At 50.4% G+C, this 13,466-nt stretch overlaps 1 protein-coding gene across 3 annotated transcripts in view; it reads left to right on the top strand.

Annotated features, from left to right (window-relative positions):
* Positions 1–13,466, top strand: part of WDR90 (WD repeat domain 90) — a 206,217-nt gene that overhangs the window by 49,971 nt on the left and 142,780 nt on the right. For all 3 annotated transcript variants that reach the window (XM_029576135.1, XM_029576134.1, XM_029576136.1), the window contains exons 10-11: positions 902–964; positions 1,902–1,967. In XM_029576135.1, the coding sequence (XP_029431995.1) occupies positions 902–964; positions 1,902–1,967 (129 nt within the window). The remainder of the gene's footprint in view (positions 1–901; positions 965–1,901; positions 1,968–13,466) is intronic.

Below are 13,466 nucleotides of genomic sequence, written 5' to 3' on the forward strand. Positions count from 1 at the left end.
TGTTATCTACTTCCCACTGCTTGTTCAGGAGAATATTATGTTGTTGTTGGTATTGGCATTGTTGCTATCTTGGCTTGGGTACAAGTTGACACACCAGGTTATATGGCAGTGTAAGTAAAACTTTCTCTGTCTTCATCTGCTGGAAGGGAGGCAAATCCAGGAGTCTGGATTGATCTGTGGTACTACAGGAATGAAAATTAGCAGGTAAGAACCAATTTTTCTATCTCGTACTATTCTTGTCCCAGTTACCTTATATATTAGATGTAGTATAGAGACCCAGTAGGATACCCCCTTTGAGCATTCCCACCATATATGTCAGATCGTACCTATATCCCTACATTGCCTCCAACATTGTTCATCTACTACAGGATACAACTTGTGTAGTTTATCAGGTGTTGGATACCAACAATATAATATGTCAAACTTTTTGATTCATGTAAACAGCTTATTCATTCTCATATACACATAATAGTAAGAGATTGATGATTTCCACTGGTATATACCACTAAAGACAGCAGAATACATACTTAGGCAGCGAGAAATTGTATTCAGCTAATAATTCCTACTATCCATCTACATAGATTGATCTGTTGCATTAGAATTAAAAATAGTGACCGGATTGGCCACTGTCCAAGGCAGAATACTGGGCTTGATGGACTTTTTTTTTTTATGACCTAGTATGGCATTTCTTAGTTTTGGTTTTTATTCTGTTAACTGAGAGAACTTTTATTGAGCAATTCTTATATTTTTCTTGGAGTGTAGGGGGGTTATGTGTTTCCAGTGTGCCACTGATTTTCTCTCTACATTGCACTTGGCATGCAGGGGGGGGTATGCTTGGTCATTCTGTTAGCTTTATAATGTATATTTATTTCTCTCTCTCTCTCTCTCTCTCTCTCTTTAGGCCATTTATACCAAGGTGGACCAACCGGAGACCTTCTCTGGCAGAAAACTATCATCTAGCAGAGTAAGAAAAATATGCAAACAAACCAAACCAGGAATGTTTGTAATGATGTGGAGATGTAAATTTATTTTACAGTACATGGACAGGGCTCTGCAGGCCCTTGGACAAGCAGAAACAACTGCCAAAGATAAGTCTGGGGAATAGAGGGATGGAATCAGCCCCATCTCCATTTGGGACAAAGGGAGAATTGGAGGGCTGAGGTTTAGAGACGGCTGGGAAAATTACAGGTCCCAAAGTAGAGATCTGAAGTTTGAGATTACAAGAATTGGTTGCACAGCTTCCTGGAGGAAGATGAAATGTATAGAATGGAGAAAAACAAATGGTGGTTCTAATCCTACTGCTCAGCTGGAGCTATGAGAAGGGATTGTTTGTGTGTGTACAAAGAGGCAGCCCTGTAAGAGGGGGTTCATTCTAAGAATGGCCCAGCCTGGCATGTGACAAAGGGAAAACGAATGGAAGAATACCTAATTGCAAGTTAGCCATGTTTGGAGGAATAATGGCTCAGTGAAACAGAAAGGAGGAGTTAGCTGAATAACCATGGCGACAAGAAAATGATGTACCAACATTTCAACAAATGTCAAGAAGTATTTAAGTGGACTGTGTCTTGGGAAAATAATTAAAATTGTATCTGCTCTCTGTATGGGAGAGACAGCGGGAGCTCTGGGGTTAGAGTTGGTGAAAGACCGAGATATGGCGACAGTTCCCCTAATTCTTTGTAGAATGAGCCCTCTGAGTTAGAGGTGTGTGCATAATTCATTCCCACCATGGGATGGGATATGCTAGGTGTTAAGATTTATGGGGAGAGCCCCATACAGAGAAAGTGGAAAGGGCTGGATGGTGAGGGCTGGATAAATTCATAGAAGATAGATTTAGATGGGTCTGTCTAGCAATTGCTCTGTCTGTACATTAACAGTATTCTTTTTTTTTTTTTTTTCAAAAGCTTCTGCCAGATCCCATCTTGAATCTAAAGAGAATCATTGGCTTTGGAGGCTGCACTTTCCGATGGGTCTGTATGTGCTGGAAAGGATTTCACTGTCTGTAGAAAAGGGATATAGTACATGACTTACAGTTTTCTGTCCATGCATTGTCCCTCTCTCTTACTGTGGGGCATGGGTAAATGCTCTTATGAATTTTAACACACACTGCCTTATTGTCTATGCCAGACCAGTCCAGACAAGTGGATTATGCACACCTGCTGGCCAATGGAGACGGAGGAAAAAAAAGGTCAAAACTGGCTTCACTCCCCTTACAGGAGTCTGGTGCAGTCTACAGTATTTCAGTATTTTTGGTGGCCTTTTGTAATTTTTAAAGGAAAGGGTATCTCAGCACGCAATATGCTCCCTCTTCTGAGGATAATGATTCACTTTTGTTGGATCGCTAAAGAATAACCTTCCAAAGATTAAGTGTTAAACCATCTATGTGGCCATCATAATAGGCACTTCGGTACAATTTACCTTCTTTTGCCTTATATATAATCAGCAGCCATGAATATACAAATATTTAACTTTTTTTTTATTTTTTACTTTTGCATATAAAAAACTTCTCAGTCCAAAGTGCAACATAGACTCCCCGACATGGGTCTATGTTTTGTAGCAGTACATCAGGGGGATCTCATTATATCATGACCACCATTGTCGTCTATTCAGCAGTCAAATCACTTATCAGATTGTAATCTTCTCTGCCATAGGGTCACTCTCTGCGCCAAAATCACAAGACCAGAAACTGCAAGGTTATAAGGCAAAAGAAGGTAAATTGTACCGAAGTGCCTACTATGATGGCCACTTATATGATGCAAGCATCATCAAAATGATCAGAGGTACAAATATGTTAAAATAACATTTCCCTGTACGTACCAGGATCAGTCCAGGACACCTGGGTTGTGACTCCGCACCAGTAGATGGAGACAGACTAAAACTTGTGGGCGGAGCCATATATGCCCCTGTGCCAGTCACAGCCCCTCAGTCTTACTCTGTCTCCAGTAGATGGTGCAGGTCCGGTCACAGCTCCTCCCTGCCCTGATTCTGGTACTCCGTCAGGGTTGGTTTTTCTTTCCTTTGGGTTAGGCCAGGTTAGGCTTTTGGTTTTGTAATTGGAATTTTTGCCAAATTGTCACTGACGTCCGTCTGCCCTGCCTCCCAGGGGGGTTGAGAGGTCCTGAGGGGACTACCCCCCCCCGGTTGAGGCCACTGCTAGGGTCGAGGACCCAGTTTTGCTATTTAGCAGTGTCAGGGGTGACACCGGGGAGCCCGGTTCACTCACCTCTGCTGGACTAGGGCTCCAGGACCGCGGACAGCGACAGGCCTTGTTTTTTTGTAAAAAAAAAAAAAAAAAAGTTTTGTCTGTTTTTTGTTCCGGCTCTCTGTTCCTTGCGTCGCCGCTCTCGGGGGGGGGCGCCGCTGACAGGGGGGAGGCTGCTCCTTGCGTCGCCGCTCTCGGGGGGGGCGCCGCTGACAGGGGGGAGGCCGTTCGCGCGACTTTTATTTTCTTTTCTTCATTTTGATTTCTGTTGCGGCCCTCTTCGCGCCGTTTCACCGGCATGCCTCGTGGCTCCGCTTGCCGAGCCTGTGGCTCGGCGCGCGCGCGTCTCTCTCGCGTCGGTCTTTGCGCTTCCTGCATCCCGGGCGATGAAGGGTCGTCCGGGACGTCTCGGGGGGCTCGTGTGCGGCGCGCGCGACCACCGCCGAGCGGGGGGGGAGCGTTGGAGAAGCCCCAGGATTTGTTCCCGCTCAGCGCGGGAGTGGCGGCCATTTTAGCCACGGGCCGCGAAATGGCGCGGGAAGCGGCAGGGCCTGCGGCCTTGCCTCCGGCGCTGTCTCCTCAGCGGGACCCGGCGGGGGGGGGTCCCTCGGGGGACCCGGGGTCCCCGGGGAGCCCAGCGGAGGCTGATTCGGGTTCCAGCTCTTTTTCAGAGGACTTTGCGCTTTTGTTGCGCAAAGTCCTGAAATGTAGGAAAAGTAAGGGCAAGCGCGGCCGGAGGGAGTCCCGCAGGGCTCCGCCGCTGAAGAAGTCCAACAGTGGGGCCCCGAGTGATTCCAGGGGGAAACGTCCTCCGCGTGGCGTCCCACAGGAGGCGGACCCGGATTCCTCCACGGGGGCGGACACTGATGCCTCTGAAGAGCCACAACAAGGGACCGATGACGTGGCAGGGGACGGATCCGCTCCAGCTGCAGCAGGAAAGGCGTCACAGGCAGCGGAGGGCGACGATCCCAAGGTGGTCCGGCTATTCCGTAGGGAAGAATTGCCACCTCTAATTCCAGCCATTCTCCAGGAACTGGGAATAGACCCCCCTCCTCCGGCGGTGGTTCGTCAAGAAGCGAACATGGATCCGGTCCTGTTGGGCCTCACGGGTCCGGCAGTGGCTTTTCCGTTCCATTTTTCTTCAACGGACATCATGTTCCGGGAATGGGACACTCCGGAGTTAGGTTTGAAGGTCAGCAAGGCCATGGACAAGCTTTACCCTCTCCCGGAGGATGCGCTGGACCTTCTCAAGTTCCCCAAGGTGGATTCAGCGGTTTCGGCGGTAACGAAGAGATCTACTATTCCAGTTACGGGAGCGACAGCCCTTCGGGACCTTCAGGACAGGAAGCTGGAAGTACAGCTCAAGAAGATTTTTGAGGTTTCAGCGCTAGGAATTCGGGCCGCCATGTGTACGAATTTCGCTTTGAGAGCTAGCTTGCGCTGGGCTCAGGTCCTCCAAGCCAATGCGGATCTTTCGGCGGAGGAGGCAGCACAAGCGGATAAGTTGGAAGCGGCAATAGCATATGGTGCAGATGCACTCCACGATCTACTGCGCACTTCGTCTAGATCCCTGGTGGCGGCTGTCTCGGCGCGCCGCCTCCTGTGGCTCCGCAACTGGGCGGCGGATGGCTCTTCTAAGGCTCACCTCGGGGCGCTGCCTTTCAAGGGTAAGTTACTGTTTGGCAAGGAATTAGATGATTTAATGGCTTCCCTGGGGGAAAATAGGGCTTTCAGGTTGCCTGAAGATAGATCTAGGTCGCGGTCTTCCTTTGCATCCAGGTCCCGTTTTCGTGGGCCCAGGAAGGCGCGCCCTCAAAGGTCGTCGGGGCAATCCTACAGGGCTTCCTCCTCCCGTACCCCACAGTGGCGGCAGCAGCAGCAGTCTCTTCACCAGCAGTCCTTTCGTGGGAGGCGCTATGGTAGACCAGGGGGTGCCCTGGCCATCATGGCGCCCAAATCTTCACAATGAAAGGGGGTCGTCCCTTCTCCCGCCGCAGCCTCAGCACGCCGTTCCCAACGTCGGGGCGCGGTTGCTGTCGTTCTACGAGAGATGGGCCGGAATAACGTCGGACCAGTGGGTCCTCACCGTGATAAGACACGGCTACGCGTTAGATTTTGCTCGCACTCCAGTGGACAAGTTCCTTGTGTCACCCTGCAAGGCTCCCGAGAAGAAGGCGGCGGTGCTAGACACCATCCGCCGCCTAGAGGACTTGGGAGCCATCTCCCCCGTTCCGGCCGGCCAGCACGGCAAAGGCCGGTACTCCATTTACTTCATCGTACCAAAGAAGGACGGCACGTTCCGACCAATTCTGGATCTCAAAGGGGTGAACCGATGCCTTCGCGTTCCTCGCTTCAAAATGGAGACGATCCGGTCAGTCATCGCCGCGGTCCGGCCAGGCGAGTTCCTGGCCTCCCTGGACCTCACGGAGGCGTATCTTCACATAGGCATTCAGCCGTCGTTCCAACGCTTCCTCAGATTCTGCATTCTGGGCCGGCATTACCAGTTTCGGGCACTCCCGTTTGGGCTCGCAACGGCCCCTCGTACATTCACGAAGGTGATGGTCGTGGTGGCGGCGCAACTGCGCCGAGAAGGTCTCCTGGTCCATCCTTACCTGGACGATTGGTTGATTCGGGCGAAGTCCGAGGATCAGTGTCGGATGGCGGTGGCCAGGGTCCTCCATCTGTTGCAGTCCCTGGGATGGGTGGTCAACTTCAGCAAGAGTCATCTGACACCCACGCAGTCCTTGGAATATCTAGGAGCTCTTTTCGACACGAAGCAGGGCAAGGTGTTTCTGTCGCTCGAAAGGAGGGGCAAACTGCAAGCTCAGGTGCACCGCTTGTTGTCTCTTCGCCAGCCGCGGGTCTGCGACTACCTTACGGTCCTGGGGTCTATGGCTTCCACGCTGGCGCTGGTTCCCTGGGCGTTCGCTCATCTGCGACCCTTACAGTCATCCTTGCTTTCCCGCTGGAAGCCGGTCTCGGAGGACTTCCATTTACCGCTTCCTCTAGTGGGACACGCGAGGTCCAGCCTGCGGTGGTGGCTGGATCCCAGTCATCTTTCCGCCGGAGTCTCTCTCCTGGTGCCCAGTTGGACAGTGGTGACCACGGATGCCAGCCTCTCCGGTTGGGGAGCGGTCTGCCTAGGGAGCTCAGTTCAAGGCCTATGGTCAGTGTCGCAAGCCCAGTGGTCTATCAATCGCCTAGAGACCAGGGCGGTCCGTCTGGCTCTGCAGGCGTTTCTACCATTGCTGCGGGGAAAGGCAGTCCGAGTGTTGTCGGACAATGCGACCACCATGGCATACATCAACCGGCAGGGGGGGACACGGAGCCCCCAGGTGGCAGAAGAAGCTCAGCGCTTGATGGCCTGGTCGGAGCTACATCTCAGCAACCTCGCAGCGTCTCACATAGCGGGAGTCGACAACGTGCAGGCGGACTATCTCAGCCGGCATCGTCTGGATCCCGGAGAGTGGGAGCTGGGGGACGAAGCATTTCTTCTCATTTGCGAAACGTGGGGGGTGCCCCACATGGATCTGATGGCCACGTGGCACAACGCGAAGGCCCCGCGATTTTACAGTCGACGTCGAGAGCGGGGGGCAGAAGGCGTCGATGCGTTGGTGCTTCCCTGGCCTACGGATGTGCTGCTCTACGTGTTTCCCCCGTGGCCGATGATCGGCAAGATTCTACGGCGCATAGAGTTGCATCCGGCCAACGTGATCTTGGTGGCACCGGAGTGGCCTCGCCGGCCGTGGTTCGCAGACCTCGTACAACTGGCAGTAGCGGCACCCCTTCGGTTCCAGGGAATGGCGGCCCTACTCCATCAGGGCCCCGTCTGTTTGGAGGATGCGGATCACTTCTGTCTCGCGGCATGGCTTTTGAGAGGAATCGACTGAAGAGAAAAGGTTATTCAGATGCGGTGGTGGCCACGCTGCTGCGTTCCAGGAAGCAGTCGACGTCTTTGGCTTACGTCCGTGTCTGGGTAGTCTTTGAGGACTGGTGTGTGCAGCGCGGGGTGGTCCCCACTTCGGCTTCCGTCTCTGATGTTCTGGCGTTCCTCCAGGCGGGTCTGGCCAAAGGTCTGGCGTGCAGTTCCCTACGGGTCCAAGTGGCGGCGCTTGGGTGTTTGCGAGGTAAGTCTCTGGCGCTTCACCCGGATATTGCTCGTTTCCTTCGGGGTGCTAAGCACCTTCGCCCCCCGTTACGTCTTCCTTGTCCGGCTTGGAACCTCAATTGGGTTCTTTCCGCTCTATGCACGGCGCCGTTTGAGCCCTTGAAACGCGCAACTCTTAAGGATCTCACTTTAAAGACGGCATTCTTGGTGGCGATTGCCTCGGCACGGCGGGTTTCCGAGTTACAGGCCCTGTCTTGTAGGGAACCTTTCTTGCGTATCTCCGATTCGGGGGTTTCCTTACGGACGGTTCCTTCCTTTCTTCCGAAAGTGGTCTCGTCGTTTCATGTGAATCAATCGGTGGAGTTGCCCGCTTTTGCGTGCGGAGGCTCCTCTGTTACAGAAGAGAGGGAGTTACGGAAACTTGACGTACGGAGATCCCTTCTCCGATATCTGGAGGTCACTAATCCGTTTCGGGTCACAGATCATCTGTTTGTCCTGTTCTCTGGACCAAAGAAAGGAGCTGCAGCGTCCCGCACAACGATCGCTCGTTGGCTCAAGGAGGCCATTGGTTCGGCGTACTTGGTGAGGGGAAAACCTCTTCCTGTGGGGCTGCGGGCTCACTCGACTCGATCTCAAGCAGCGTCTTGGGCGGAAGCTTCTCAGGTGTCGCCTCAAGAGATTTGTAGGGCGGCCACCTGGAAGTCGTTGCATACTTTTATCCGGCATTACCGGCTGGATGTCCGGGCTACCGACTCCGGGGGTTTTGGAGAGAGGGTTCTCCGAGCGGGACTCTCTGCTTCCCACCCTCAGTAGGTTGCTCTGGTACATCCCAGGTGTCCTGGACTGATCCTGGTACGTACAGGGAAAGGAAAATTAGTTTCTTACCTGATAATTTTCGTTCCTGTAGTGATAATTTTGATAATTTTCGTTCCTGTAGTACCAAGGATCAGTCCAGGATCCCGCCCGCAGTGCTGCGCTGAAGTAATGGAGAGTCCGCTCTGTGTTTTTGATTTGCTCTGTTTCGCTTGTTCGCTCTCTCGGTTGGAGAGCCCGGTTCCAGAAGGGGTGTTTCTTCCCCGTTAGTTAGCGGTATCTAGTTTTGTTCACTTCTCTGGTTGTGTTCTACTTTGACATTCCGTAAGACTGAGGGGCTGTGACTGGCACAGGGGCATATATGGCTCCGCCCACAAGTTTTAGTCTGTCTCCATCTACTGGTGCGGAGTCACAACCCAGGTGTCCTGGACTGATCCTTGGTACTACAGGAACGAAAATTATCAGGTAAGAAACTAATTTTCCTTTATTTCCACAATCCCCTAATAATTTTTTATTAACATTCTTATTCAAACTGTCTTTTTAAAGATCTTCTTCATACCTCCCAACATGTGGTGTTTTCAACAAGCTATCCCACAATCTTAATAATTAAAGCATAATCATACCCCCAGTTGACGCTCACACATTCCCAACCACTCATACCATAATTCTCATTAATACATGTTTCATTATCCCAAATAAAATTACATGTAGTAAGAGAACAAACCCCCACTATAATAAATTGTGCCACATAATACAATATGTAAGTTACCCAAAATCCACAATAAAATTTAACAATAACACAGTATCAATAGATTGAATTCCCAACTTCGATTGGTATAACTCATACGGCTCCTGACGAGGACCCTCGTTTTACCCTCAATGGGCTTCTTCAGGGGACGTTCATCAAAGAGAATTTCGGACAAAATCCCTCCAGAACTCCCAATATTGTCTTCTAAATGAAAGCACCACTGTTTTCACCAATCTTCCCACAACACTTCTTCACGTCACTCACAGTACCCTGGGAAAGACAGGGAAGAGAAGGCTCCTGGATCAAGAGTCCAGCGATACAGAGGACTTTTCCATGGATTTCGTCCTGCTCCTTCACAAAGCCTATTTAGCTAAGAAGGAAGCAGGGGCTAAGCACTCTGCCCCTCAGAAGCCCCAGCATTTTACTAAGAGACTGAAAGCATCTGGACAGTCGGGATCAGGGGGGATTCTTCGACTTCTCGGCCTAGACCGTCCCTCTGGTGATGACGATGGCCCTTCAGACGATGCAGAGGATGTGGGAGGTCCAGCGGGTGATCCGGATAAGGATCCTGTGGACATTTTGGCAGCTCTCATGCATTATGCTGAGGACATCCCGGTACGGAAGGGAACGATCCTAGAGTAGTGAGATTATGTAAGGAGGAACTCAGATCACTAATCCCTCAGGTTTTGGATGAGTTGGGGATTAAGATCACACAGGAAGATTATGACAATGAGGGCGTGAACCCTGTCTTGGATGGACTTTGGGAACCACCTAAGGCTTTTCCTTTACCAAAGAAGGTGAAGAAGCGGGTCAAGGCTTAAGGTAGCCAGAGCTATGGCTGTTATATCCCTTGCTGGAGCAGACTTTGGAGTGTTGGAAGCTGCCCAAGGTGGATGCGCCAGTATCATCAGTGACCAAGAAAACGACCACCCCAGTGGCAGGTTGGCAGCTCTGAAGGATATCTAGGATCAGAAGCTGGCGATTCTGTTGAATAGACTGTATGAGGTCTTCGCCTTTGTGCGGCGATCTGCAGGAGTTTGATGCAGAGAGCCTGCTTGTGCTGGGTGAAGAAGGTACAAGAGAAGGTGTCAGGGATGACGAGGCCACGTTGGCTGCCCCCTTGAAGGTGGGAATGGCCTATGTGGCGGATGCCCTATATGACAGGGTCCGGACCTCCGCCAGAAATATGGTTTCCGCAGTGACAGTGCAAAGAATCCTGTGGTTACGAAATTGTTCAGCGGATGTTTGATATAGAGCAGAACTCTGTAACCTCCCCTTTAAAGGAAAGCTGCTATTTGGTGAGGATCTGGAACAGCTGATGAAGCAGCTGGGGGAGTTGAAGGGAAATAAATTACCCAAAGATAGGAAGACCGGCAAGAAAACTTTTCCACTGCATGCTCATTTTCGAGATGCAAGGAGGTTTCACTCCAACAGGAGTTCTTTGCCTACAGTTCAGAAGCAAGGCTTGGGAAGGCATCAGTCCTTTCGGGGGCAGTGTAGGCCTCGCCATGAAGTGACCGGCCAGGGGGGCTAGAGGAGATTAGGTCAGCCAATGAAGGCAGGTTGGTTTGCTTCTCCTTGGAAGCTGTCGGAGGGAGACTATTCCTGTTTTACGAGGAGTGGACCAAGATCATCTCAGACCAATGGGTTCTGGAGGTGATAAGAGATGGCCCTTAGAATTTTCTCCCCGATAAGAAAAGCCCATGTGGTCTTCCGTTGAGCCTTCCTCGCCAAGCGAGAGTGCAGTGTTTGCAGTGCCTGAACGCCATTGTGCCGGTTCCCCCTCAGAAGCGGGGACTAGGAAGATATTCCATGTATTTTGTGGTTCCCAAGAAGGAGGGAACTTTTTGACCCATTCTGGACTTACAGAGAATCAATGCGGCACTGTGAGTGCTGCATTTTCAGATGGAAACACTGCAAATAGTAATAGCGGTGGTTCGCAAGGGAGATTTTCTGGCATCACTGGATTTGACGGAGGCATATCTGCACATTCCCATTATATCCGACCATCAAAGATTCCTGAGATTTATGGTACTAAGGGATCATTTCCAATTTCAGCCCTTCCCTTCGGGTTGGCAACAGCGCCACAGACTTTCACGGAAATTATGGTGGTATAGCGGCAGTACTCAGGAAGGAAGGGTTCCTGTTGCACCTGTACCTGGACAATTGGCTCAAAGTCTAAATTGCAGTGTCATTATTCGATTCAATGTGTCATGCAACTGCTGCACTCCTTAGGCTGGGTGGTGAACCTGGCAAAGAGTCACTTGGAGCTGTCCCAGTCATTGGAGTATCTGGGAGCTCAATTTGATATTTGTGTCGGGAAAATGTTTCTGACCATGGAGAGGGTGATGAAGTTGCAGGCTCAGATGCTTCGGCTTCTGCGACTTTTGGTTCCCAGAGTCTGGGACTATTTGCAGGTTTTGTGTTCTATAGTGTCTACGCTGGAGTTAGTTCCTTGGGCATTTGCTCACATGTGACCTCTTCACAAGTTACTATTGTCCCATTGGAATCCGCTCTCAAACGAATTTCAGCTTCCTTTGCCCCTTCTGGGGGACACCAGGGTCCAGTCTCTTGTGGTAGCTGACTCGTCCCAATTTGGAGAAAGGGGATTCTGGTCTGGAGTGGATGGTGGTGACAATGGATGCTAGCCTCATAGGTTGCAGTTGGGGGGGGGGGGGGCCTTTTATTTTCAGGGATGAACAGCCCAGGGTCAGAGATCACCAAAGGAGGCATCCTGGTAAACCAACTGGTTGGAAATGAGGGCAGTTCACAAAGCCTTCTATGCCTTTCTTCCACTCATTCAGGGACGAACAGTAAGAATGTTCTTGGACAACGCGACGACAGTCTGGTGGCTCAGGAGACTTAGGAGTTGTTTTTTTGGGCGGAGAAACATCGAGCGGCATATCACATGACCGGAGTGGACAATGTACAGGCTGACTATCTCAACAGACAGCAGTTAGATTCGAGGGAATGGGAGTTGTTGGTGGAGGCCTTTACCCTTATACAGGCTTGATGGGGCAGGCCAGAGTTGGACCTCATGGTGGTTCGAGAAAACGCAAAAGCAGATCGGTTTTACAGCCGCCGAAGGGAAGTCTGCTCTGAAGGCATCGATACTGTTTGTCAACCGTGGCGAACAGAGCTCTTGCTCTACATGTTTCTCCCGTGGCCTCTCATAGGTCGAGTATTGCATTGCATTAAACATCATCTGGGCAGCGTGATCCTCGTGGTGCCAGCCATGATTTTCAGATCTGGTTCAGCTCGTGGTAGACAGTCCCATTCGTTTGGCTCATCTGCATGGGCTGTTCCTGTTCATACCCCAGATCGAAGCTTGAAAGGATACTTGGAGCCGGTGATTGCGACTTTGCTTCAGGCGAGGAGACCTTCCATGTCTTTGGTTTATATCTGGGTTGGGAGAGTGTTTTAGTCTTGATGTTTGCAGAATGGGCTGGAGTCAGTGCACGTAGATATTTCTCAGGTCTTATCATTTTTGCAAAGTGGTTTAGCTAAGGGATTGGCCTATAATTCCTTCCGAGTACAAGTTGCTGCCTTATGTTATCTGCGAGGTAAGCTGCAGGGAAGACCTTTGGCATCTATTTGGGATGCCTTGCGTAAAGGGGGCAAAGCATTTGCATCCATCAATCTGGAGGATGTGTCCAGCGAGGAACGTGAATCTGGTTCTTCAAGTTCTTTGTGGTCCTCCCTTTGAACCGATTAGATGGGCTTCTATGAAGGATCTCACCCTGAAGACCGCTTTTGGCACACTCTACTAGAACACAGGCAACCTGGGCAGTGTCAACTGGTTTCTCCGCAGGAGATTTGTCGGACAGCGACACTTCACACTTTTACCAAACATTATCGTCTGGATGTGTGTGACAGAGGAGTCTGCGTTTGGGGTTCCTGCCCAAAATAGAGGGCCTTGGGTATATCCCACTTGTCTGGACTGATCTGGAAAATCGGTTCTTACCTGCTAATTTTCATTCCTGCAATACTACAGATCAGTCCAGAAGCTGGAAGGATCCCAAGGGTGGATAGATTCCATGCTGCTTATCCCAGGAATAAGAAGTGGATTTCCCCAAAGCCACCTTATAATGGTTTATGGACTTTTCCTCCAGGAACTTGTCCAAACCTTTTTTAAAAGCAGCTACATTAATAGCTTTCACCACATCCTCTGACAACAAAGTCCAGAGCTTAATTATGTGTTGAGTAAAAAAAACCAAAACAACCTGTCTCCTTTTGCTGGAAATTGGATATAACCACTCATCTGAACTGGTCTGGCGGGACTAAAGGAAAAGAAATTAACAGGGAAGTTTAAATTTCACTATCCTCTGATACTTTCTCTTTGGTGGTGTCTGCAATCTTCAGTTCTCTTTCTGTGGCAGTGGATGGCTGATCTTACTCTCCTATTTGTGGAGTTGAAATTAGGCTTAAATCTAGCTAATGACATAGCTGCAAGTGGAGTTGTGTTAGAACACTTTATTCAATATATAAACTTGCTGCGAGCTGGTAGAATATATTTATGAGTTTCATTATTTCACTGTTGCTTACTGTGGTAGTCTCTCTCTCTCTCTCTCTTATATTTGAATAATTCATGCTATCAG

Source organism: Rhinatrema bivittatum, chromosome 14, assembly GCF_901001135.1.
Source record: "Rhinatrema bivittatum chromosome 14, aRhiBiv1.1, whole genome shotgun sequence".
Lineage (NCBI taxonomy): Eukaryota > Metazoa > Chordata > Amphibia > Gymnophiona > Rhinatrematidae > Rhinatrema > Rhinatrema bivittatum.